Raw genomic sequence first — 21,797 nt, forward strand, 5'->3', positions numbered from 1 at the left:
CTCCCCACTTCCCAGAAGGGGCGGCCGGGCAGAGGCGCTCCTCACTTCCCAAACAATGGGCGGCCGGGTAGAGGCGCCCCTCACTTCTTCCCAGACATGGCGGTGAGTCAGAGGCGCTCCTCACTTCTTCCCAGACTGGGCGGCCGGGCAGAGACGCTCCTCACTTCTTCCCAGATGGGGCGGCCGGGCAGAGGCGCTCCTCATTTCCCAGACAGGGCGGCCAGGCAGAGGTGCTCCTCATTTCCCAGATGGGGTGGCCGGGCAGAGACACTCCTCCCTTCTTCCCAGATAGGGCGGCCAGGCAGAGGCACTCCTCACTTCCCAGACGGGGCGGCTGGGCAGAGTTGCTCCTCACCTCCCATACGGGGCGGCCGGGCAGAGGTCCTACTCACTTCCCAGACGGGGTGGCCGGGCAGAGGCACCCCTCACTTCTTCCCAGACGGGGCGGCCGGGCAGAGGCACCACTCACTTCTTCCCAGACGGTGCAGCAAGGCAGAGGCCCTCCCCACATACCAGATGGGGCAGCTGGGCAGAGACACTCCTCACTTCCCAGATGATGGGCGGCCAGGCAGAGGCGCTCCTCACTTCCCAGATGGGGTGGCGGCCAGGCAGAGGCACTCCTCACTTCCCAGATGGGGTGGCCAGGCAGAGGCGCTCCTCGCTTCCCAGACGGGGTGGCCCGGCAGAGGCGCTCTTCACTTCTTCCCAGACGGGGCGGCCGGGCAGAGGCGCTCCTCACTTCCCAGATGAGGCGGCCAGGCAGAGGTGCTCCTCACCTCCGAGACGGGGCGGCCGGGCCGAGGCGCTCCTCACTTCCCAGATGGGGTGGAGTCCAGGCAGAGGCACTCCCCACTTCCCAGATGAGGCGGCCGGGCAGAGGCGCTCCTCACTTCCCAGACAGGGCGGCCGGGCAGAGGCGCTCCTCACTTCTTCCCAGATGGTGCGGACGGGCAGAGGCGCTCCTCACTTCTTCCCAGATGGGGTGGCCGGGCAGAGGCGCTCCTCACTTCTTCCCAGACGGGGCGGCCAGGCAGAGGTGCTCCTCACCACCCAGATGGGGCAACTGGGAAGAGATGCTCCTCACTTCTTCCCAGACGGGGTGGGCGGACAGAGGCGCTAGTCACTTCCCAGACGAGGCGGCCAGACAGAGGCGCTCCTCATTTCCCAGATGGGGCGGCCGGGCTGAGGCGCTCCTCACTTCTTCCCAGACAGGGCGGCCGGGCAGAGATGCTCCTCACTTCATCCCAGACAGGGCGGCCAGGCAGAGGCGCTCCTCACTTATTCCCAGACGGGGCGGCCGCGCAGAGGCGCTCCCCAGTTCCCAGATGGGGCGGCCGGGCAGAGGCGCTCCTCACTTCCCAAACGATGGGCGGCCGGGCAGAGGCGCCCCTCACTTCTTCCCAGACAGGGCGGCCAGGCAAAGGCGTTAGTCACTTCTTCCCAGACAGGGCGGCTGGGCAGCGATGCTCCTCACTTCTTCCCAGATGGGGCGGCCAGGCAGAGACACTCCTCACTTCTTCCCAGACGGGGCGGCCGGGCAGAGACGCTCCTCAATTCTTCCCAGACGGGGCGGCCGGGCAGAGGTGCTCCTCACTTCTTCCCAGACGGGGCGGCCGCGCAGAGGCGCTCCTCACTTATTCCCAGACAGGGCGGCCGGGCAGAGGCGCTCCTCACTTCCCAAATGATGGGTGGCCGGGCAGAGGTACCCCTCACTTCTTCCCAGAAAGGGCGGCCAGGCAGAGGCGTTACTCACTTCTTCCCAGACAGGGCGGCTGGGCAAAGGCGCTCCTCACTTCTTCCAAGATGGGGCGGCCAGGCAGAGACACTCCTCACTTCTTCCCAGACGGGGCGGCCAGGCAGAGACGCTCCTCAATTCTTCCCAGACGGGGCGGCCGGGGAGAGGTGCTCCTCACCTCCCAGATGGGTCAGCCAGGCAGAGATGCTCCTCACTTCTTCCCAGAGGGGGTGGCTGGGCAGAGGCGCTCCTCATTTCCCAGATGGGGCAGCTGGGCAGAGGCGCTCCTCACTTCTTCCCAGACAGGGCAGCTGGGCAGAGATGCCCCTTAATTCATCCCAGACACGGCGGCCGGGCAGAGGCGCCCCTCACTTATTACCAGACAGGGCGGCCACGCAGGGACGCTCCCCACTTCCCACATGGGGCGGCCGGGCAGAGGGGCTCCTCACTTCCCAAACGATGGGCGGCCGGGCAGAGGCGCCCCTTACTTCTTCCCAGACAGGGCGGTCAGGCAGAGGCGCTCCTCACTTCTTCCCAGACAGGGCAGCCGGGAAGAGACCCTCCTCACTGCTTCCCAGACGGGGTGGCCGGGCAGAGACGCTCCTCACTTCTTCCCAGACGGGGTGGCCGGTCAGAGACGCTCATCAATTCTTCCCAGACGGGACAACCGGGCAGAGGTGCTCCTCACTTCTCAGACGGGGCAGCTGGGCAGAGGCACTCCTCACATCCCAGACTGGGCGGCCAGGCAGAGGTGCTCCTCAAATCCCAGATGGTGAGGCCGGGCAGAGACGCTCCTCACTTCTTCCCAGATGGGGCGGCCAGGCAGAGGTGCTCCTCACTTCCCAGACAGGGCAGCCAGGCAGAGGCCCTCCTCACTTCCCAGATGGGGCGGCCGGGCAAAGGCGATCCTCACTTCTTCCCAGATGGGGCGGCCTGGCAGAGGCTCTCCTCACTTCCCAGATAGGGCGGCCGGGAAGAGGCGCTCCTCACATCCCAGACTGGGCGGCCGGGCAGAGGCACTCCTCACATCCCAGACGGGGCGGCCGCGCAGAGGTGCTCCTCACATCCCACACGGGGCGGCCGGGCAGAGATGCTCCTCACTTCTTCCCAGAAGGGGTGACCGGGCAGAGGCGCTCCTCACTTCCCAGACGGGGCGGCCGGGCAGAGGCACTCCTCACTTCTTCCCAGACGGGGCGGCCGGGCAGAGGCGCTCCTCACTTCTTCCCAAACGGGGCAGCCGGGCAGAGGCCCACCCCACTTCTCAGATGGGTCTGCCAGGCAGAGGCTCTCCTCACTTCCCAGATGATGGGCGGCCGGGCAGAGGCTCTCCTCACTTGCCAGATGGGGTGGCGGCCAGGCAGAGGCACTCCTCACTTCCCAGATGGGGTGGCGGCCAGGCAGAGGCACTCCTCACATCCCAGACAGGGCGGCTGGGCACATGTGCTCCTCACATCCCAGACGGGGTGGCCGGGCAGAGGCACTCCTCACTTCCCAGACGGGGTGGCACGGCAGAGGCGCTCTTCGCTTCTTCACAGACGGGGCGGCCAGGCAGAGGTGCTCCTCACCTCCCAGACAGGGCGGCCAGGCAGAGGCGCTCCTCACCTCCCAGACGGGGCAGCCGGGCAGAGGCGCTCCTCACTTCCCAGATGGGGTGGCGGCCAGGCAGAGGCACTCCTCACTTCCCAGATGGGGCGGCCGGGCAGAGGCGCCCCTCACTTCTTCCCAGACGGGGCGGCCGGGCAGAGGTGCTCCTCACCTCCCAGACGGGGCGGCCAGGCAGAGGCGCTCCTCACTTCCCAGATGGGGTGGTGGCCAGGCAGAGGCACTCCTCACTTCCCAGATGGGGCGGCCGGACAGAGCCGCTCCTCACTTCCCAGAAGGGGTGGCCGGGCAGAGGCGCTCTTCACTTCTTCCCAGACGGGGCGGCCGGGCAGAGACGTTCCTGACTTCTTCCAAGACGGTGCGGCCGGGCAGAGGTTCTCCTCACATACCAGATGGGGCGGCCGGGCAGAGACCCTCCTCACTTCTTCCCAGACGGGGCAGCCGGGCAGAGGTGCTCCTCACATCCCAGACGGGGCAGCTGGGCAGAGATGCTCCTCCCTTCTTCCCAGACGGGGTGGCCGGGCAGAGGCGCTCCCCCCTTCCCAGATGGGGTGGCGGCCAGGCAGAGGAACTCCTCACCTCCCAGAAGGGGCGGCCGGGCAGAGGCGCTCCTCACTTCTTCCCAGATGGGGCGGCCGGGCAGAGGTGCTCCTCACTTCCCAGACAGGGCGGCCGGTCAGAGGCACTCCTCACTTCCCAGACAGGACGGCCGGGCAGAGGCGCTCCTCACATCCCACACGTGGCGGCCGCGCAGAGGTGCTCCTCACATCCCAGACGTGGCGGCCGGGCTGAGGTGCTCCTCACCTCCCAGATGGGGCAGCCGGGCAGAGATGCTCCTCACTTCTTCCCATACGGGGTGTGGCCGGGCAGAGGCGCTCCTTACTTCCCAGATGAGGCGGCCAGGCAGAGGTGCTCCTCATTTCCAAGATGGGGCGGCCGGGCAGAGGCGCTCTTCACTTCTTCCCAGACGGGGCAGCTGGGCAGAGGCGCTCCTCACATCCCAGACTGGGCGGCCGGGCAGAGGTGCTCCTCACATCCCAGATGGGGCGGCCCGGCAGAGGTACTCCTCACATCCCAGATGGGGCGGCCCGGCAGAGACGCTCCTCACTTCTTCCTAGACGGGGCAGCCGGGCAGATGCCCTCCCCACATCCCAGATGGGGCAGCCGGGCAGAGGCGCTCCTCAGTTCCCAGCTGATGGGCAGCCGGGCAGAGGCGCTTCTCACTTCCCAGATGGGGTGGCGACCAGGCAGATGCACTCCTCACTTCCCAGACGGGGCGGCCGGGCAGAGGCGCTCCTCACTTCCCAGACGGGGTGGCCCGGCAGAGGCGCTCTTCACTTCTTCCTATACGGGTCTGCCGGGCAGAGATGCTACTCAATTCTTCCCAGACGGGGCGGCCAGGCAGAGGTGCTCCTCACATCCCAGATGGGGCGGCCGGGCAGAGACGCTCCTCACTTCTTCCCAGATGGGGCAGCCGGGCAGAGGTGCTCCTCACCTCCCAGGCAGGACAGCCGGGCAGAGATGCTCCTCACTTCTTCACAGACGGAGCGGCCGGGCAGAGGCGCTCCTCACTTCACAGACGAGGCGGCCAGGCAGAGGCACTCCTCATTTCCCAGACGGGGTGGCCGCGCAGAGGCGCTCCTCACTTCTTCCCAGACAGGGCGGCTGGGCAGAGATGCCCCTCCCTTCATCCCAGACGGGGCGGCCGGGCAGACACGCTCCTCACTTATTCCCAGACGGGGCGGCCATGCAGAGGCGCTCCCCACATAGCAGACGGGGCGGTCGGGCAGAGGCGCCCCTCACTTCTTCCCAGACAGGGCGGCTGGGCAGAGATGCTCCTCACTTCCCAGATGGGGTGGCGGCCAGGCAGAGGCACTCCTCACTTCCCAGATGGGGTGGCCAGGCAGAGGTGCTCTTCACTTCTTCCCAGACGGGGCGGCCGGGCAGAGGTGCTCCTCACCTCCCAGACAGGGCGGCCGGGCAGAGGTGCTCCTCACCTCCCAGATGGGGCAGCCGGGCAGAGGCCCTCCTCACTTTCGAGATGTGGTGGTGGCCAGGGAGAGGCACTCCTCACTTCCCAGATGGGGCGGCTGGGCAGAGGCGCTCCTCACTTCTTCCCAGACGGGGTGGCCGGGCAGAGACGCTCCTCACTTCTTCCCAGACGGGACGACCGGGCAGAGGTGCTCCTCACTTCTCAGACGGGGCTGCTGGGCAGAGGCGCTCCTCACATCCCAGACTGTGTGGCCGGTCAGAGGTGCTCCTCACATCCCACATGGGGCGGCCGGGCAGAGACACTCCTCTCTTCTTCCCAGAGGGGGCGGCCGGGCAGAGGCGCTCCTCACTTCTTCCCAGACAGTGCAGCCGGGCAGAGGCCCTCCCCACATCACAGATGGGGCAGCCGGGCAGAGGCGCTCCTCACTTCCCAGATGATGGGCGGCCAGGCAGAGGCGCTCCTCACTTCCCAGATGGGGTGGCGGCCAGGCAGAGGCGCTCCTCACTTCCCAGACGGGGTGGCACGGCAGAGGCGCTCTTCACTTCTTCCCAGACGGGGCAGCCGGGCAGAGGTGCTCCTCACATCCAAGATGGGGCGGCCGGGCAGAGGTGCTCCTTACTTCCCAGATGGGGTGGCGGCCAGGCAGACGCACTCCTCACTTCGCAGATGGGGCGGCCGGGCAGAGGCGCTCCTCACTTCTTCATAGATGGGGCGGCCGGGCAGAGGCGCTCCTCACTTCGCAGATGGGGTGGCCGGGCAGAGGTGCTACTCACTTCTTCCCATTCGGGGCAGCCAGGCAGAGGCCCTCCCCACATCCCAGATGGGGCAGCCCGGCAGAGGCGCTCCTCACTTCCCAGATGATGGGCGGCCGGGCAGAGGCGCTCCTCACTTCCCAGATGCGGTGGCGGCCAGGCAGAGGCACTCATCACGTCCCAGATGGGGCGGCCGGGCAGAGGCGCTCCTCACTTCCCAGACGGGGTGGCCCGGCAGAGGCGCTCTTCACTTCTTCCCAGACGGGGCGGCCGCGCAGAGGTGCTCCTCACCTCCCAGACAGGGCAGCCGGGCAGAGTTTCTCCTCACCTCCCAGACGTGGCGGCCAGGCAGAGGTGCTCCTCACTTCCCAGATGGGTTGGCGGCCAGGCAGAGGCACTCCTCACTTCCCAGATGGGGTGGTGGCCAGGCAGAGGCACTCCTCACTTCCCAGATGGGGCGGCCGGGCAGAGCCGCTCCTCACTTCCCAGACGGGGTGGCCCTGCAGAGGCGCTGTTCACTTCTTCCAAGACGGGGCGGCCGGGCAGAGACGTTCCTCACTTCTTCCAAGACGGTGCGGCCGGGCAGAGACGCTCCTCACTTCTTCCCAGACGGGCAGCCGGGCAGAGGTGCTCCTCACATCCCAGACGGGGCAGCCGGGCAGAGATGCTCCTCCCTTCTTCCCAGATGGGGTGGCCGGGCAGAGGTGCTCCCCACTTCCCAGATGGGGTGGCGGCCAGGCAGAGGCACTCCTCACCTCCCAGAAGGGGCAGCCGGGCAGAGGCGCTCCTCACTTCTTCCCAGATGGGGCAGCCAGGCAGAGGTGCTCCTCACCTCCCAGGCAGGGCAGCCGAGCAGAGATGCTCCTCACTTCTTCACAGACGGGGCGGCCGGGCAGAGGCGCTCCTCACTTCACAGACGAGGCGGCCAGGCAGAGGCACTCCTCATTTCCCAGACGGGGTGGCCGCGCAGAGGCACTCCTCACTTCTTCCCAGACAGGGCGGTTGGGCAGAGATGCCCCTCACTTCATCCCAGACGGGGCGGCCGGGCAGACGCGCTCCTCACTTATTCCCAGACGGGGCGGCCATGCAGAGGCGCTCCCCACATCGCAGACGGGGCGGTCGGGCAGAGGCGCCCCTCACTTCTTCCCAGACAGGGCGGCTGGGCAGAGATGCTCCTCACTTCCCAGATGGGGTGGCGGCCAGGCAGAGGCACTCCTCACTTCCCAGACAGGACGGCCGTGCAGAGGTACTCCTCACATCCCAGATGGGGCAGCCCGGCAGAGACGCTCCTCACTTCTTCCTAGACGGGGCAGCCAGGCAGAGGCCCTCCCCACTTCTCAGATGGGGCTGCCAGGCAGAGGCGCTCCTCACTTCCCAGATGATGGGCGGCCGGGCAGAGGCCCTCCTCACTTCCCAAATGGGGTGGCGGCCAGGCAGAGGCACTCCTCACTTCCCAGATGGGGCGGCCGGGCAGAGGCGCTCCTCAATTCCCAGAAGGGGTGGCCCGGCAGAGGCGCTCTTCACTTCTTCCCAGACGGGGCGGCCGGGCAGAGGCTCTCCTCACCTCCCAGACAGGGCGGCCGGGCAGAGGCGCTCCTCACCTCCCAGACAGGGCGGCCGGGCAGAGGTGCTCCTCACTTCCCAGATGGGGTGGCGGCCAGGCAGAGGCACTCCTCACTTCCCAGATGAGGCGGCCGGGCAAGTGCTCTCCTCACTTCTTCTCAGAGGGGGCGGCTGGGCAGAGGCACTCCTCACTACCCAGATGGGGCTGCCGGGAAGAGGCACTCCTCACATCCCAGACGGGACGGCCGGGCAGAGGCACTCCTCACATCCCAGACAGGGCGGCCGGGCACATGTGCTCCTCACATCCCAGACGGGGTGGCCGGGCAGAGGCGCTCCTCACTTCCCAGACGGGGTGGCCCGGCAGAGGCGCTCTTCGCTTCTTCACAGACGGGGCGGCCGGGCAGAGGTGCTCCTCACCTCCCAGACAGGGCGACCGGGCAGAGGCGCTCCTCACTTCCCAGATGGGGTGGCGGCCAGGCAGAGGCACTCCTCACTTCCCAGATGGGGCGGCCGGGCAGAGGCGCCCCTCACTTCTTCCCAGACGGGGCGGCCGGGCAGAGGTGCTCCTCACCTCCCAGACGGGGCGGCCAGGCAGAGGCACTCCTCACTTCCCAGATGGGGTGGTGGCCAGGCAGAGGCACTCCTCACTTCCCAGACGGGGCGGCCGGGCAGAGCCGCTCCTCACTTCCCAGATGGGGTGGCCCTGCAGAGGCGCTCTTCACTTATTCCCAGACAGGGCGGCCGGGCAGAGACGTTCCTCACTTCTTCCAAGATGGTGCGGCCGGGCAGAGGTTCTCCTCACATCCCAGACGGGGCGGCCGGGCAGAGACGCTCCTCACTTCTTCCCAGACGGGGCAGCTGGGCAGAGATGCTCCTCCCTTCTTCCCAGACGGGGTGGCCGGGCAGAGACGCTCCTCACTTCTTCCCAGACGGGGCAGCTGGGCAGAGATGCTCCTCCCTTCTTCCCAGACGGGGTGGCCGGGCAGAGGTGCTCCTCCCTTCTTCCCAGATGGCGTGGCGGCTAGGCAGAGGCACTCCTCACCTCCCAGAAGGCGCGGCCGGGCAGAGGCGCTCCTCACATCCCAGACGTGGCGGCCGGGCAGAGGTGCTCCTAATATCCCAGACGTGGCGGCCGGGCTGAGGTGCTCCTCACCTCCCAGATGGGGCGGCCCTGCAGAGACGCTCCTCACTTCTTCCTAGACCGGGCAGCCGGGCGGAGGTGCTCCTCACCTACCAGGCAGGGCAGCCGGGCAGAGATGCTCCTCACTTCTTCCCAGACGGGGTGTGGCCGGGCAGAGGCGCTCCTTACTTCCCAGATGAGGCGGCCAGGCAGAGGTGCTCCTCATTTCCAAGACGGGGCGGCCGGGCAGAGGTGCTCTTCACTTCTTCCCAGATGGGGCAGCTGGGCAGAGGCGCTCCTCACATCCCAGACTGGGCGGCCGGGCAGAGGTACTCCTCACATCCCAGATGGGGCGGCCCGGCAGAGACGCTCCTCACTTCTTCCTAGACGGGGCAGCCGGGCAGAGGCCCTCCCCACATCCCAGATGGGGCAGCCAGGCAGAGGCGCTCCTCAGTTCCCAGCTGATGGGCAGCCGGGCAGAGGCGCTTCTCACTTCCCAGATGGGGCGGCCGGGCAGAGACGCTCCTCACTTCTTCCCAGACGGGGCAGCCGGGCAGAGGTGCTCCTCACCTCCCAGGCAGGGCTGCCGGGCAGAGATGCTACTCACTTCTTCCCAGACGGGGCGGCCGGGCAGAGGCGCTCCTCACTTATTCCCAGACGGGGCGGCCACGCAGAGGCGCTCCCCACATCGCAGACGGGGCGGTCGGGCAGAGGCGCTCCTCACTTCCCAAACGATGGGCGGCCGGACAGAGGCGCCCCTCACTTCTTCCCAGACAGGGCGGCTGGGCAGAGATGCTCCTCACTTCCCAGATGGGGTGGCGGCCAGGCAGATGCACTCCTCACTTCCCAGATGGGGTGGCCGGGCAGAGGCGCTCCTCACTTCCCAGATGTGGTGGCGGCCAGGGAGAGGCACTCCTCACTTCCCAGATGGGGCGGCTGGGCAGAGGCGCTCCTCACTTCTTCCCAGACGGGGTGGCCGGGCAGAGACGCTCCTCACTTCTTCCCAGACGGGACGGCCGGGCAGAGGTGCTCCTCACTTCTCAGACGGGGCTGCTGGGCAGAGGCGCTCCTCACATCCCAGACTGTGTGGCCGGTCAGAGGTGCTCCTCACATCCCACATGGGGCAGCCGGGCAGAGACGCTCCTCTCTTCTTCCCAGAGGGGGCGGCCGGGCAGAGGCGCTCCTCACTTCTTCCCATACGGTGCAGCCGGGCAGAGGCCCTCCCCACATCACAGATGGGGCAGCCGGGCAGAGGCGCTCCTCACTTCCCAGATGATGGGCGGCCGGGCAGAGGCGCTCCTCACTTCCCAGATGGGGTGGCGGCCTGGCAGAGGCACTCCTCATTTCCCAGATATGGTGGCCGGGCAGAGGCGCTCCTCATTTCCCAGACGGGGCGGCTGGGCAGAGGCGCTCCTCACTTCCCAGACGGGGTGGCACGGCAGAGGCGCTCTTCACTTCTTCCCAGACGGGGCAGCCGGGCAGAGGTGCTCCTCACCTCCAAGATGGGGCGGCCGGGCAGAGGTGCTCCTTACTTCCCAGATGGGGTGGCGGCCAGGCAGACGCACTCCTCACTTCCCAGATGGGGCAGCCGGGCAGAGGCGTTCCTCACTTCTTCACAGATGGGGCGGCCGGGCAGAGGCGCTCCTCACTTCGCAGATGGGGTGGCCGGGCAGAGGTGCTACTCACTTCTTCCCATTCGGGGCAGCCAGGCAGAGGCCCTCCCCACATCCCAGATGGGGCAGCCCGGCAGAGGCGCTCCTCACTTCCCAGATGATGGGCGGCCGGGCAGAGGCGCTCCTCACTTCCCAGATGCGGTGGCGGCCAGGCAGAGGCACTCCTCACTTCCCAGATGGGGCGGCCGGGCAGAGGCGCTCCTCACTTCCCAGACGGGGTGGCCCGGCAGAGGCGCTCTTCACTTCTTCCCAGACGGGGCGGCCGCGCAGAGGTGCTCCTCACCTCCCAGACAGGGCAGCCGGGCAGAGTTTCTCCTCACCTCCCAGACGTGGCGGCCGGGCAGAGGTGCTCCTCACTTCCCAGATGGGTTGGCGGCCAGGCAGAGGCACTCCTCACTTCTTCCCAGATGGGGCGGCCGGGCAGAGGCGCTCCTCACTTCCCAGACAGGGCGGCCGTGCAGAGGCACTCCTCACTTCCCAGATGGGGTGGCGGCCAGTCAGAGGCACTCCTCACTTCCCAGATGAGGCGGCCGGGCAAGTGCTCTCCTCACTTCTTCTCAGAGGGGGCGGCTGGGCAGAGGCACTCCTCACTTCCCAGATGGGGCTGCCGGGAAGAGGCACTCCTCACATCCCAGACGGGACGGCCGGGCAGAGGCACTCCTCACATCCCAGACAGGGTGGCCGGGCACATGTGCTCCTCACATCCCAGACGGGGTGGCCGGGCAGAGGCGCTCCTCACTTGCCAGACGGGGTGGCCCGGCAGAGGCGCTCTTCGCTTCTTCACAGACGGGGCGGCCGGGCAGAGGTGCTCCTCACCTCCCAGACAGGGCGGCCGGGCAGAGGCGCTCCTCACCTCCCAGACGGGGCGACCGGACAGAGGCGCTCCTCACTTCCCAGATGGTGTGGCGGCCAGGCAGAGGCACTCCTCACTTCCCAGATGGGGCGGCCGGGCAGAGGTGCCCCTCACTTCTTCCCAGACGGGGCGGCCAGGCAGAGGTGCTCCTCACCTCCCAGACGGGGCGGCCAGGCAGAGGCGCTCCTCACTTCCCAGATGGGGTGGTGGCCAGGCAGAGGCACTCCTCACTTCCCAGATGGGGCGGCCGGGCAGAGCCGCTCCTCACTTCCCAGACGGGGTGGCCCTGCAGAGGCGCTCTTCACTTCTTCCCAGACGGGGTGGCCGGGCAGAGACGTTCCTCACTTCTTCCAAGACGGTGCGGCCGTGCAGAGGTTCTCCTCACATCCCAGACGGGGCGGCCGGGCAGAGACGCTCCTCACTTCTTCCCAGACGGGGCAGCCGGGCAGAGGTGCTCCTCACCTCCCAGACGGGGCAGCCGGGCAGAGATGCTCCTCCCTTCTTCCCAGATGGGGTGGCCGGGCAGAGGCGCTCCCCACTTCCCAGATGGGGTGGCGGCCATGCAGAGGCACTCCTCACCTCCCAGAAGGGGCGGCCGGGCAGAGGCGCTCCTCACTTCTTCCCAGATGGGGCGGCCGGGCAGAGGTGCTCCTCACTTCCCAGACAGGGTGGCCGGTCAGAGGCACTCCTCACTTCCCAGACAGGACGGCCGGGCAGAGGCGCTCCTCACATCCCAGACGTGGCGGCCGGGCAGAGGTGCTCCTCACATCCCAGACGTGGCGGCCGGGCTGAGGTGCTCCTCACCTCCCAGATGGGGCAGCCGGGCAGAGATGATCCTCACTTCTTCCCAGACGGGGTGTGGTCGGGCAGAGGCGCTCCTTACTTCCCAGATGAGGCGGCCAGGCAGAGGTGCTCCTCATTTCCAAGACGGGGTGGCCGGGCAGAGGCGCTCTTCACTTCTTCCCAGATGGGGCGGCCGGGCAGAGGCACTCCTCACATCCCAGACTGGGCGGCCGGGCAGAGGTGCTCCTCACATCCCAGATGGGGCGGCTGGGCAGAGACGCTCCTCACTTCTTCCCAGATGGGGCGGCCGGACAGAGGCGGTCCTCACTTCTTCCCAGACGGGATGGCCGGGCACAGGTGCTCCTCACTTCTCAGACGGGGCTGCTGGGCAGAGGTGCTCCTCACATCCCAGACTGGGCAGCCGGGCCGAGGTGCTCCTCACATCCCAGATGGGGCGGCCGGGCAGAGACGCTCCTCTCTTCTTCCCAGACGGGGCGGCCGGGCAGAGGCGCTCCTCACTTCTTCCCAGATGGGGCGGCCGGGCAGAGGCGCTCCTCACTTCCCAGACGGGGTGGCCAGGCAGAGGCGCTCCTCACTTATTCCCAGACAGGGCGGCCGCGCAGAGGCGCTCCCCACTTCGCAGACGGGGCGGCCGGGCAGAGGCGCTCCTCACCTCCCAAACGATGGGCGGCCGGGTAGAGGCGCCCCTCACTTCTTCCCAGACAGGGCAGCCAGTCAGAGGCACTCCTCACTTCTTCCCAGACAGGGCGGCCGGGCAGAGACGCTCCTCACTTCTTCCCAGACGGGGCGGGCGGGCAGAGACGCTCCTCACTTCTTCCCAGACGGGGCGGCTGTGTAGAGACGCTCCTCACTTCTTCCCAGACGGGACGGCCGGGCAGAGGTGCTCCTCACTTCTCAGACGGGGCAGCTGGGCAGAGGCGCTCCTCACATCCCAGACTGGGCAGCCGGGCAGAGGTGCTCCTCACATCCCAGATGGGGCGGCGGGGCAGAGACGCTCCTCACTTCTTCCCAGATGGGGCGGCCGGGCAGAGGAGCTCCTCACTTCTTCCCAGACGGGGCAGCCGGGCAGAGGCCCTCCCCACATCCCAGATGGGGCAGCCGGGCAAAGGCGCTCCTCACTTCCCAGATGTTGGGCGGCCAGCAGTGGCGCCCCTCACTTCTTCCCAGACGGGGCGGCCGGGCAGATGCGCTCCTCACTTCCCAAACGATGGGCCACCGGGCTGAGGCGCCCCTCACTTCTTCCCAGACGGCGCGGCTGGGCAGAGATGCTCCTCACTTTTCCCAGACGGGGCAGCCGGGCAGAGGCCCTCCCCCACATCCCAGATGGGGCAGCTGTGCAGAGCCGCTCCTCAATTCCCAGATAATGGGCGGCCGGGCAGAGGCGCTCCTCTCTTCACAGATGTGGTGGCGGCCAGGCAGAGGCACTCCTCACTTCCCAGATGGGGTGGCTGGGCAGAGGCGCTCCTCACTTCACAGACGGGGTTGCCCGGCAGAGGCGCTCCTCACTTCTTCCCAGATGGGGCGGCCGGGCAGAGGCGCTCCTCACTTCTGAGACAGGGCGGCCGGGCAGAGGCGCTCCTCACTTCTTCCCAGATGGAGCGGCCGGGCAGAGGCCCTCCTCACTTCCCAGACGGGGCGGCAGGGCAGAGGCACTCCTCATTTCACAGACGGGGCGGCCGGGCAGAGGCGCTCCTCACATCCCAGACTGGGCGGCCGGGCAGAGGCACTCCTCACATCCCAGATGGGGTGGCCGGGCAGAGGTGCTCCTCACATCCGAGACGGGGCAGCCGGGTAGAGGTGCTCCTCACATCCCAGACTGGGCGGCCGGACAGAGATGCTCCTCACTTCTTCCCAGACGGGGTGGCCAGGCAGAGGCGCTCCTCACTTCCCAGATGAGGCGGCCAGGCAGAGGCGCTCATTTCCCAGATGGGGCGGCCGGGCAGAGGCGCTCCTCACTTCTTCCCAGACGTGGCGGCCGGGCAGGCGCTCCTCACATCTTCCCAGATGGGGCAGCCGGGCAGAGGCCCTCCCCACATCCCAGATGGGGCAGCCGGGCAGAGGCGCTCCTCAGTTTCCAGCTGGTGGGCAGCCGGGCAGAGGCGCTTCTCACTTCCCAGATGGGGTGGCAACCAGGCAGACGCACTCCTCACTTCCCAGACGGGGCGGCCGGGCAGAGGCGCTCCTCACTTCCCAGACGAGGTGGCCCGGCAGAGGCGCTCTTCACTTCTTCCTATACGGGGCTGCCGGGCAGAGACGCTACTCAATTCTTCCCAGACGGGGCGGCCGGGCAGAGGTGCTCCTCACATCCCAGACAGGGCGGCCGGGCAGAGACGCTCCTCACTTCTTCCCAGATGGGGCAGCCGGGCAGAGGTGCTCCTCACCTCCCAGGCGGGGCAGCCGGGCAGAGATGCTCCTCACTTCTTCCCAGACGGGGTGGCCGGGCAGAGGCGCTCCTCACTTCACAGACGAGGCGGCCAGGCAGAGGCACTCCTCATTTCCCAGACGGGGCGTCCGGGCAGAGGCGCTCCTCACTTCTTCCCAGACAGGGCGGCTGGGCAGAGATGCCCCTCACTTCATCCCAGACGGGGCGGCCGGGCAGAGGCACTCCTCACTTATTCCCAGACGGGGCGGCCACGCAGAGGCGCTCCCCACATCGCAGACGGGGCGGCCGGGCAGAGGCGCTCCTCACTTCCCAAACGATGGGCGGCCAGGCAGAGGCGCCCCTCACTTCTTCCCAGACAGGGCGGCTGGGCAGAGATGCTCCTCACTTCCCAGATGGGGTGGCGGCCAGGCAGAGGCACTCCTCACTTCCCAGATGGGGTGGCCGGGCAGAGGCGCTCCTCACTTCCCAGACGGGGTGGCCCGCCAGAGGTGCTCTTCACTTCTTCCCAGACCGGGCGGCCGGGCAGAGGTGCTCCTCACCTCCCAGACGGGGCGGCCGGGCAGAGGCCCTCCTCACTTCCCAGATGTGGTGGCGGCCAGGGAGAGGCACTCCTCACTTCCCAGATGGGGCGGCTGGGCAGAAGCACTCCTCACTTCTTCCCAGACGGGGTGGCCGGGCAGAGGTGCTCCTCACTTCTCAGACGGGGCTGCTGGGCAGAGGCACTCCTCACATCCCAGACTGTGTGGCCGGTCAGAGGTGCTCCTCACATCCCACCTGGGGCGGCCGGGCAGAGACGCTCCTCTCTTCTTCCCAGAGGGGGCGGCCGGGCAGAGGCGCTCCTCACTTCTTCCCAGACGGTGCAGCTGGGCAGAGGCCCTCCCCACATCCCAGATGGGGCAGCCGGGCAGAGGCGCTCCTCACTTCCCAGATGATGGGCGGCCGAGCAGAGGCGCTCCTCACTTCCCAGATGGGGTTGCAGCCAGGCAGAGGCACTCCTCACTTCCCAGATGGGGTGGCCGGGCAGAGGCGCTCCTCATTTCCCAGACGGGGCGGCTGGGCAGAGGCGCTCCTCACTTCCCAGACAGGGTGGCACGGCAGAGGCGCTCTTCATTTCTTCCCAGACAGGGCAGCCGGGCAGAGGTGCTCCTCACCTCCCAGATGGGGCGGCCGGGCAGAAGTGCTCCTCACTTCCCAGATGGGGTGGCGGCCAGGCAGACGCACTCCTCACTTCCCAGATGGGGCGGCCGGGCAGAGGCGCTCCTCACTTCTTCACAGATGGGGCGGCCGGGCAGAGGCGCTCCTCACCTCCAAGACAGGGCGGCCGGCCAGAGGCACTACTCACTTCTTCCCAGACGGGGTGGCCGGGCAGAGGCGCTCCTCACTTCCCAGATGGAGCGGCAGGGCAGAGGCGCTCCTCACATCCCAGATGGGGCGGCCGGGCAGAGGCTCTCCTCACTTCTTCCCAGACGGGGCAGCCAGGCAGAGGCCCTCCCCACATCCCAGATGGGGCAGCCGGGCAGAGGCGCTCCTCACTTCCCAGATGATGGGCGGCTGGGAAGAGGCATTCCTCACTTCCCTGATGGGGTGACGGCCAGGCAGAGGCACTCCTCACTTCGCATATGGGGTGGCCAGGCAGAGGCGCTACTCACTTCTTCCCATACGGGGCAGCCAGGCAGAGGCCCTCCCCACATCCCAGATGGGGCAGCCCGGCAGAGGCGCTCCTCACTTCCCAGATGATGGGCGGCCGGGCAGAGGCGTTCCTCACTTCCCAGATGCGGTGGCAGCCAGGCAGAGGCACTCCTCACTTCCCAGATGGGGTGGCCCGGCAGAGGCGCTCTTCACTTCTTCCCAGACGGGGCGGCCGCACAGAGGTGCTCCTCACCTCCCAGACAGGGCAGCCGGGCACAGTTGCTCCTCACCTCCCAGACGTGGCGGCCGGGCAGAGGTGCTCCTCACTTCCCAGATGGGTTGGCGGCCAGGCAGAGGCGCTCCTCACTTCTTCCCAGACGGGGCGGCCGGGCAGAGGCACTCCTCACTTCCCAACCTGGGCAGCCGGGCAGAGGCACTCCTCACATCCCAGACGGGGCGGCCGGGCAGAAGTGTTCCTCACATCGCAGATGGTGCCACCCGGCAGAGGTGCTCCTCACATCCCACACGAGGCGGCTGGGCAGAGACGCTCCTCACTTCTTCCCAGACGGGGCGGCCAGGCAGACGTGCTCCTCGCCTCCCAGATGGGCAGCCGGGCAGAGATGCTCCTCACTTCTTCCCAGAAGGGGTGGCCGGGCAGAGGCGCTCCTCACTTCCCAGATGAGGCGGCCAGGCGTAGGTGCTCCTCATTACCCAGACTGGGCGGCCGGGCAGAGGCACTCCTCACTTCTTCCCAGACGGGGCGGCCGGGCAGAGGCGCTCCTCACTTCTTCCCTAACGGGGCAGCCGGGCAGAGGCCCTCCCCACTTCTCAGATGGGGCTGCCAGGCAGAGGCGCTCCTCACTTCCCAGATGATGGGCGGCCGGGCAGAGGCCCTCCTCACTTCCCAGATGGGGTGGCGGCCAGGCAGAGGCACTCCTCACTTCCCAGATGGGGTGGCAGCCAGGCAGAGGCACTCCTCACTTCCCAGATGGGGCGGCCGGGCAGAGGCGCTCCTCAATTCCCAGATGGGGTGGCCCGGCAGAGGCGCTCTTCACTTCTTCCCAGACGGGCCGGCCGGGCAGAGGTTCTCCTCACCTCCCAGACAGGGCGGCCGGGCAGAGGCGCTCCTCACTTCCCAGATGGGGTGGCGGCCAGGCAGAGGCACTCCTCACTTCCCAGATGAGGCGGCCAGGCAAGTGTGCTCCTCACTTCTTCTCAGAGGGGGCGGCTGGGCAGAGGCACTCCTCACTTCCCAGATGGGGCTGCCGGGAAGAGGCGCTCCTCACATCCCAGACGTGGCGGCCGGGCAGAGGTGCTCCTCACATCCCAGACGTGGCGGCCGGGCAGAGATGCTCCTCACTTCTTCCCAGACGGGGTGTGGCCGGGCAGAGGCGCTCCTTACTTCCCAGATGAGGCGGCCAGGCAGAGGTGCTCCTCATTTCCAAGACGGGGCGGCCGGGCAGAGGCGCTCTTCACTTCTTCCCAGATGTGGCGGCAGGGCAGAGGCGCTCCTCACATCCCAGACATGGCGGCCGGGCAGAGGTGCTCCTCACATCCCAGATGGGGCGGCCGGGCAGAGACGCTCCTCACTTCTTCCCAGATGGGGCGGCCGGGCAGAGGCGGTCCTCACTTCTTCCCAGACGGGACGGCCGGGCACAGGTGCTCTTCACTTCTCAGACGGGGCTGCTGGGCCGAGGCACTCCTCACATCCCAGACTGGGCGGCCGGGCCGAGGTGCTCCTCACATCCCAGATGGGGCGGCCGGGCAGAGACGCTCCTCTCTTCTTCCCAGACGGGGCGGCCGGGCAGAGGCGCTCCTCACTTCTTCCCAGATGGGGCGGCCTGGCAGAGGCGCTCCTCACTTCTTCCCAGACAGGGCGGCCACGCAGAGGCGCTCCACAATTCCCAGACAGGGCGGCCGGGCAGAGGCGCTCCTCACTTCCCAAACGATGGGCGGCCGGGTAGAGGCGCCCCTCACTTCTTCCCAGACAGGGCGGCCAGTCAGAGGCACTCCTCACTTCTTCCCAGACAGGGCGGCCGGGCAGAGGCGCTCCTCACCTCTTCCCAGACGGGGCGGCTGGGCAGAGACGCTCCTCAATTCTTCCCAGACGGGACGGCCGGGCAGAGGTGCTCCTCACTTCTCAGACGGGGCAGCTGGGCAGAGGCGCTCCTCACATCCCAGACTGGGCGGCCGGGCAGAGGTGCTCCTCACATCCCAGATGGGGCGGCGGGGCAGAGACGCTCCTCACCTCTTCCCAGATGGGGCGGCCGGGCAGAGGCGCTCCTCACTTCCCAGATGGGGTGGCGGCCAGGCAGAGGCACTCCTCACTTCCCAGATGAGGCGGCCGGGCAAGTGCGCTCCTCACTTCTTCTCAGAGGGGGCGGCTGGGCAGAGGCACTCCTCACTTCCCAGATGGGGCTGCCGGGAAGAGGCACTCCTCACATCCCAGACGGGACGGCCGGGCAGAGGCACTCCTCACATCCCAGACAGGGCGGCCGGGCACATGTGCTCCTCACATCCCAGACGGGGTGGCCGGGCAGAGGCGCTCCTCACTTCCCAGACGGGGTGGCCTGGCAGAGGCGCTCCTCACTTCTTCCCAGACGGGGCAGCTGGGCAGATGTGCTCCTCACATCCCAGACGGGGCAGCCGGGCAGAGATGCTCCTCCCTTCTTCCCAGACGGGGTGGCCGGGCAGAGGCGCTCCCCACTTCCCAGATGGGGTGGCGGCCATGCAGAGGCACTCCTCCCCTCCCAGAAGGGGCGGCTGGGCAGAGGCGCTCCTCACTTCTTCCCAGATGGGGCGGCCGGGCAGAGGTGCTCCTCACTTCCCATACAGGGCGGCCGGTCAGAGGCACTCCTCACTTCCCAGACAGGACGGCCGGGCAGAGGCGCTCCTCACATCCCACACGTGGCGGCCGGGCAGAGGTGCTCCTCACATCCCAGACGTGGCGGCCGGGCTGAGGTGCTCCTCACCTCCCAGATGGGGCAGCCGGGCAGAGGCGCTCCTTACTTCCCAGATGAGGCGGCCAGGCAGAGGTGCTCCTCATTTCCAAGACGGGGCGGCCGGGCAGAGGCGCTCTTCACTTCTTCCCAGACGGGGCAGCTGCGCAGAGGCGCTCCTCACATCCCAGACTGGGCGGCCGGGCAGAGGTACGCCTCACATCCCAGATGGGGCGGCCCGGCAGAGACGCTCCTCACTTCTTCCTAGACGGGGCAGCCGGGCAGAGGCCCTCCCCACATCCCAGATGGGGCAGCCGGGCGAAGGCGCTCCTCAATTCCCAGATGATGGGCGGTGGGGCAGAGGCGCTCCTCACTTCCCAGATGGGGTGGCGGCCAGGTAGAGGCACTCCTCACTTCCCAGATGGGGTGGCCGGGCAGAGGCGCTCCTCACTTCCCAGACTGTGTGGCCCGGCAGAGGCGCTCTTCACTTCTTCCCAGACGGGGCGGCCGGGCAGAGGCTCTCCTCACTTCCCAGATGGGGCGGCCGGGCAGAGGCACTCCTCACATCCCAGACTGGGCGGCCGGGCAGAGGTGCTCCTCACATCCCAGACAGGGCAGCCGGACAGAGGTGCTCCTCACATCCCAGACGGGGCGGCCAGGCAGAGATGCTCTTCTCTTCTTCCCAGACGAGGTGGCCGGGCAGAGGCGCTCCTCACTTCCCAGATGAGGCGGCCTGGCAGTGGCGCTCCTCATTTCCCAGATGGGGCGGACTGGCAGAGGCGCTCCTCACTTCTTCCCAGACGGGGCGGCTGGGCAGTGTCGCTCCTCACTTCTTCCCAGACGGGTCAGCTGGGCAGAGGCCCTCCCCACATCCCAGATGGGGCAGCCGTGCAGAGCCGCTCCTCACTTCCCAGATGATGGGCGGCCGGGCAGAGGCGCTCCTCACTTCCCAGATGGGGTGGCGGCCAGGCAGAGGCACTCCTCACTTCCCAGATGGGGTGGCCGGGCAGAGGCGCTCCTCACTTCCCAGGCGGGGTTGCCCGGCAGAGGCGCTCCTCACTTCTTCCCATATGGGGCAGCCGGGCAGAGGCGCTCCTCACTTCCCAGACAGGGTGGCCGGGCAAAGGCGCTCCTCACTTCTTCCCAGATGGGGCGGCCGGGCAGAGGCGCTCCTCACTTCCCAGACAGGGCGGCCGGGCAGAGGCGCTCCCCACTTCCCAGACGGGCGGCCGGGCAGAGGCGCTCCTCACTTCCCAAACGATGGGCGTCTGGGTAGAGGCGCCCCTCACTTCTTCCCAGACAGGACGGCCAGTCAGAGGTGCTCCTCACTTCTTCACAGACGGGGCGGCCGGGCAGAGATGCTCCTCACTTCTTCCCAGACGGGACGGCCGGGCAGAGGTGCTCCTCACTTCTCAGACGTGGCAGCTGGGCAGAGGCGCTCCTCACATCCCAGACTGGGCGGCCGGCAGAGTTGCTCCTCACATCCCCGATCGGGCGGCCGGGCAGAGACGCTCCTCACTTCTTCCCAGACTGGGCAGCCAGGCAGAGGCCCTCCCCACATCCCAGATGGGGCAGCCAGGCAAAGGCGCTCCTCACTTCCCAGTTGATGGGTGGCCGGGCAGAGGCGCCCCTCACTTCTTCCCAGATGGGGCTGCCGGGCAGAGGCGCTCCTCACTTCCCACACGATGGGCGGCCGGGCAGAAGCACCCCTCACTTCTTCCCAGACAGGGCGGCTGGGCAGAGGCGCTCCTCACTTATTCCCAGATGGGGCGGCCGGGCAGAGGCGCTCCCCACTTCCCAGACGGGGCGGCCGGGCAGAGGCGCTCCTCACTTCCAAAACGATGGGCGGCCGGGTAGAGGCGCCCCTCACTTCTACCCAGACAGGGCGGCCAGTCAGAGGCGCTCCTCACTTCTTCCCAGATGGGGCGGCCGGGCAGAGGCGCTCCTCACTTCCCAGACAGGGCGGCCGTGCAGAGGCACTCCTCACTTCCCAGACTGGGCAGCCGGGCAGAGGCACTCCTCATATCCCAGACGGGGCGGCCGGGCAGAAGTGCTCCTCACATCGCAGATGGTGCCACCCGGCAGAGGTGCTCCTCACATCCCACACGGGGCAGCCGGGCAGAGACGCCCCTCACTTCTTCCCAGACGGGGCGGCCAGGCAGAGGCGTTCCTCGCCTCCCAGATGGGCAGCCGGGCAGAGATGCTCCTCACTTCTTCCCAGAAGGGGTGGCCGGGCAGAGGCGCTCCTCACTTCCCAGATGAGGCGGCCAGGCGGAGGTGCTCCTCATTACCCAGACTGGGCGGCCGGGCAGAGGCACTCCTCACTTCTTCCCAGACGGGGCGGCCGGGCAGAGGCGCTCCTCACTTCTTCCCAAACGGGGCAGCCGGGCAGAGGCCCTCCCCACTTCTCAGATGGGGCTGCCAGGCAGAGGCGCTCCTCACTTCCCAGATGATGGGTGGCCGGGCAGAGGCTCTCCTCACTTCCCAGATGGGGTGGCGGCCAGGCAGAGGCACTCCTCACTTCCCAGATGGGGCGGCCGGGCAGAGGCGCTCCTCAATTCCCAGACGGGGTGGCCCGGCAGAGGCGCTCTTCACTTCTTCCCAGACGGGGCGGCCGGGCAGAGGTTCTCCTCACCTCCCAGACAGGGCGGCCGGGCAGAGGCGCTCCTCACCTCCCAGACAGGGCGGCCGGGCAGAGGCGCTCCTCACTTCCCAGATGGGGTGGCGGCCAGGCAGAGGCACTCCTCACTT

The 21,797-nt window shown here is 68.0% G+C and overlaps 1 protein-coding gene across 1 annotated transcript in view; it reads left to right on the plus strand.

Annotated features, from left to right (window-relative positions):
- The window catches only part of LOC134733262 (collagen alpha-2(I) chain-like), a gene marked incomplete at its 5' end in the record, with an annotated part of 29,868 nt that overhangs the window by 800 nt on the left and 7,271 nt on the right, over nt 1-21,797 (plus strand). Inside the window, 8 exons of the mRNA XM_063622289.1 lie at nt 1,664-1,702; nt 3,404-3,631; nt 5,379-5,448; nt 9,988-10,148; nt 15,379-15,498; nt 16,151-16,232; nt 17,346-17,439; nt 21,004-21,117. Of these exons, the coding sequence (XP_063478359.1) occupies nt 1,664-1,702; nt 3,404-3,631; nt 5,379-5,448; nt 9,988-10,148; nt 15,379-15,498; nt 16,151-16,232; nt 17,346-17,439; nt 21,004-21,117 (908 nt within the window). The remainder of the gene's footprint in view (nt 1-1,663; nt 1,703-3,403; nt 3,632-5,378; nt 5,449-9,987; nt 10,149-15,378; nt 15,499-16,150; nt 16,233-17,345; nt 17,440-21,003; nt 21,118-21,797) is intronic.

This window comes from Symphalangus syndactylus, chromosome 17, assembly GCF_028878055.3.
Source record: "Symphalangus syndactylus isolate Jambi chromosome 17, NHGRI_mSymSyn1-v2.1_pri, whole genome shotgun sequence".
NCBI classification, from domain to species: domain Eukaryota; kingdom Metazoa; phylum Chordata; class Mammalia; order Primates; family Hylobatidae; genus Symphalangus; species Symphalangus syndactylus.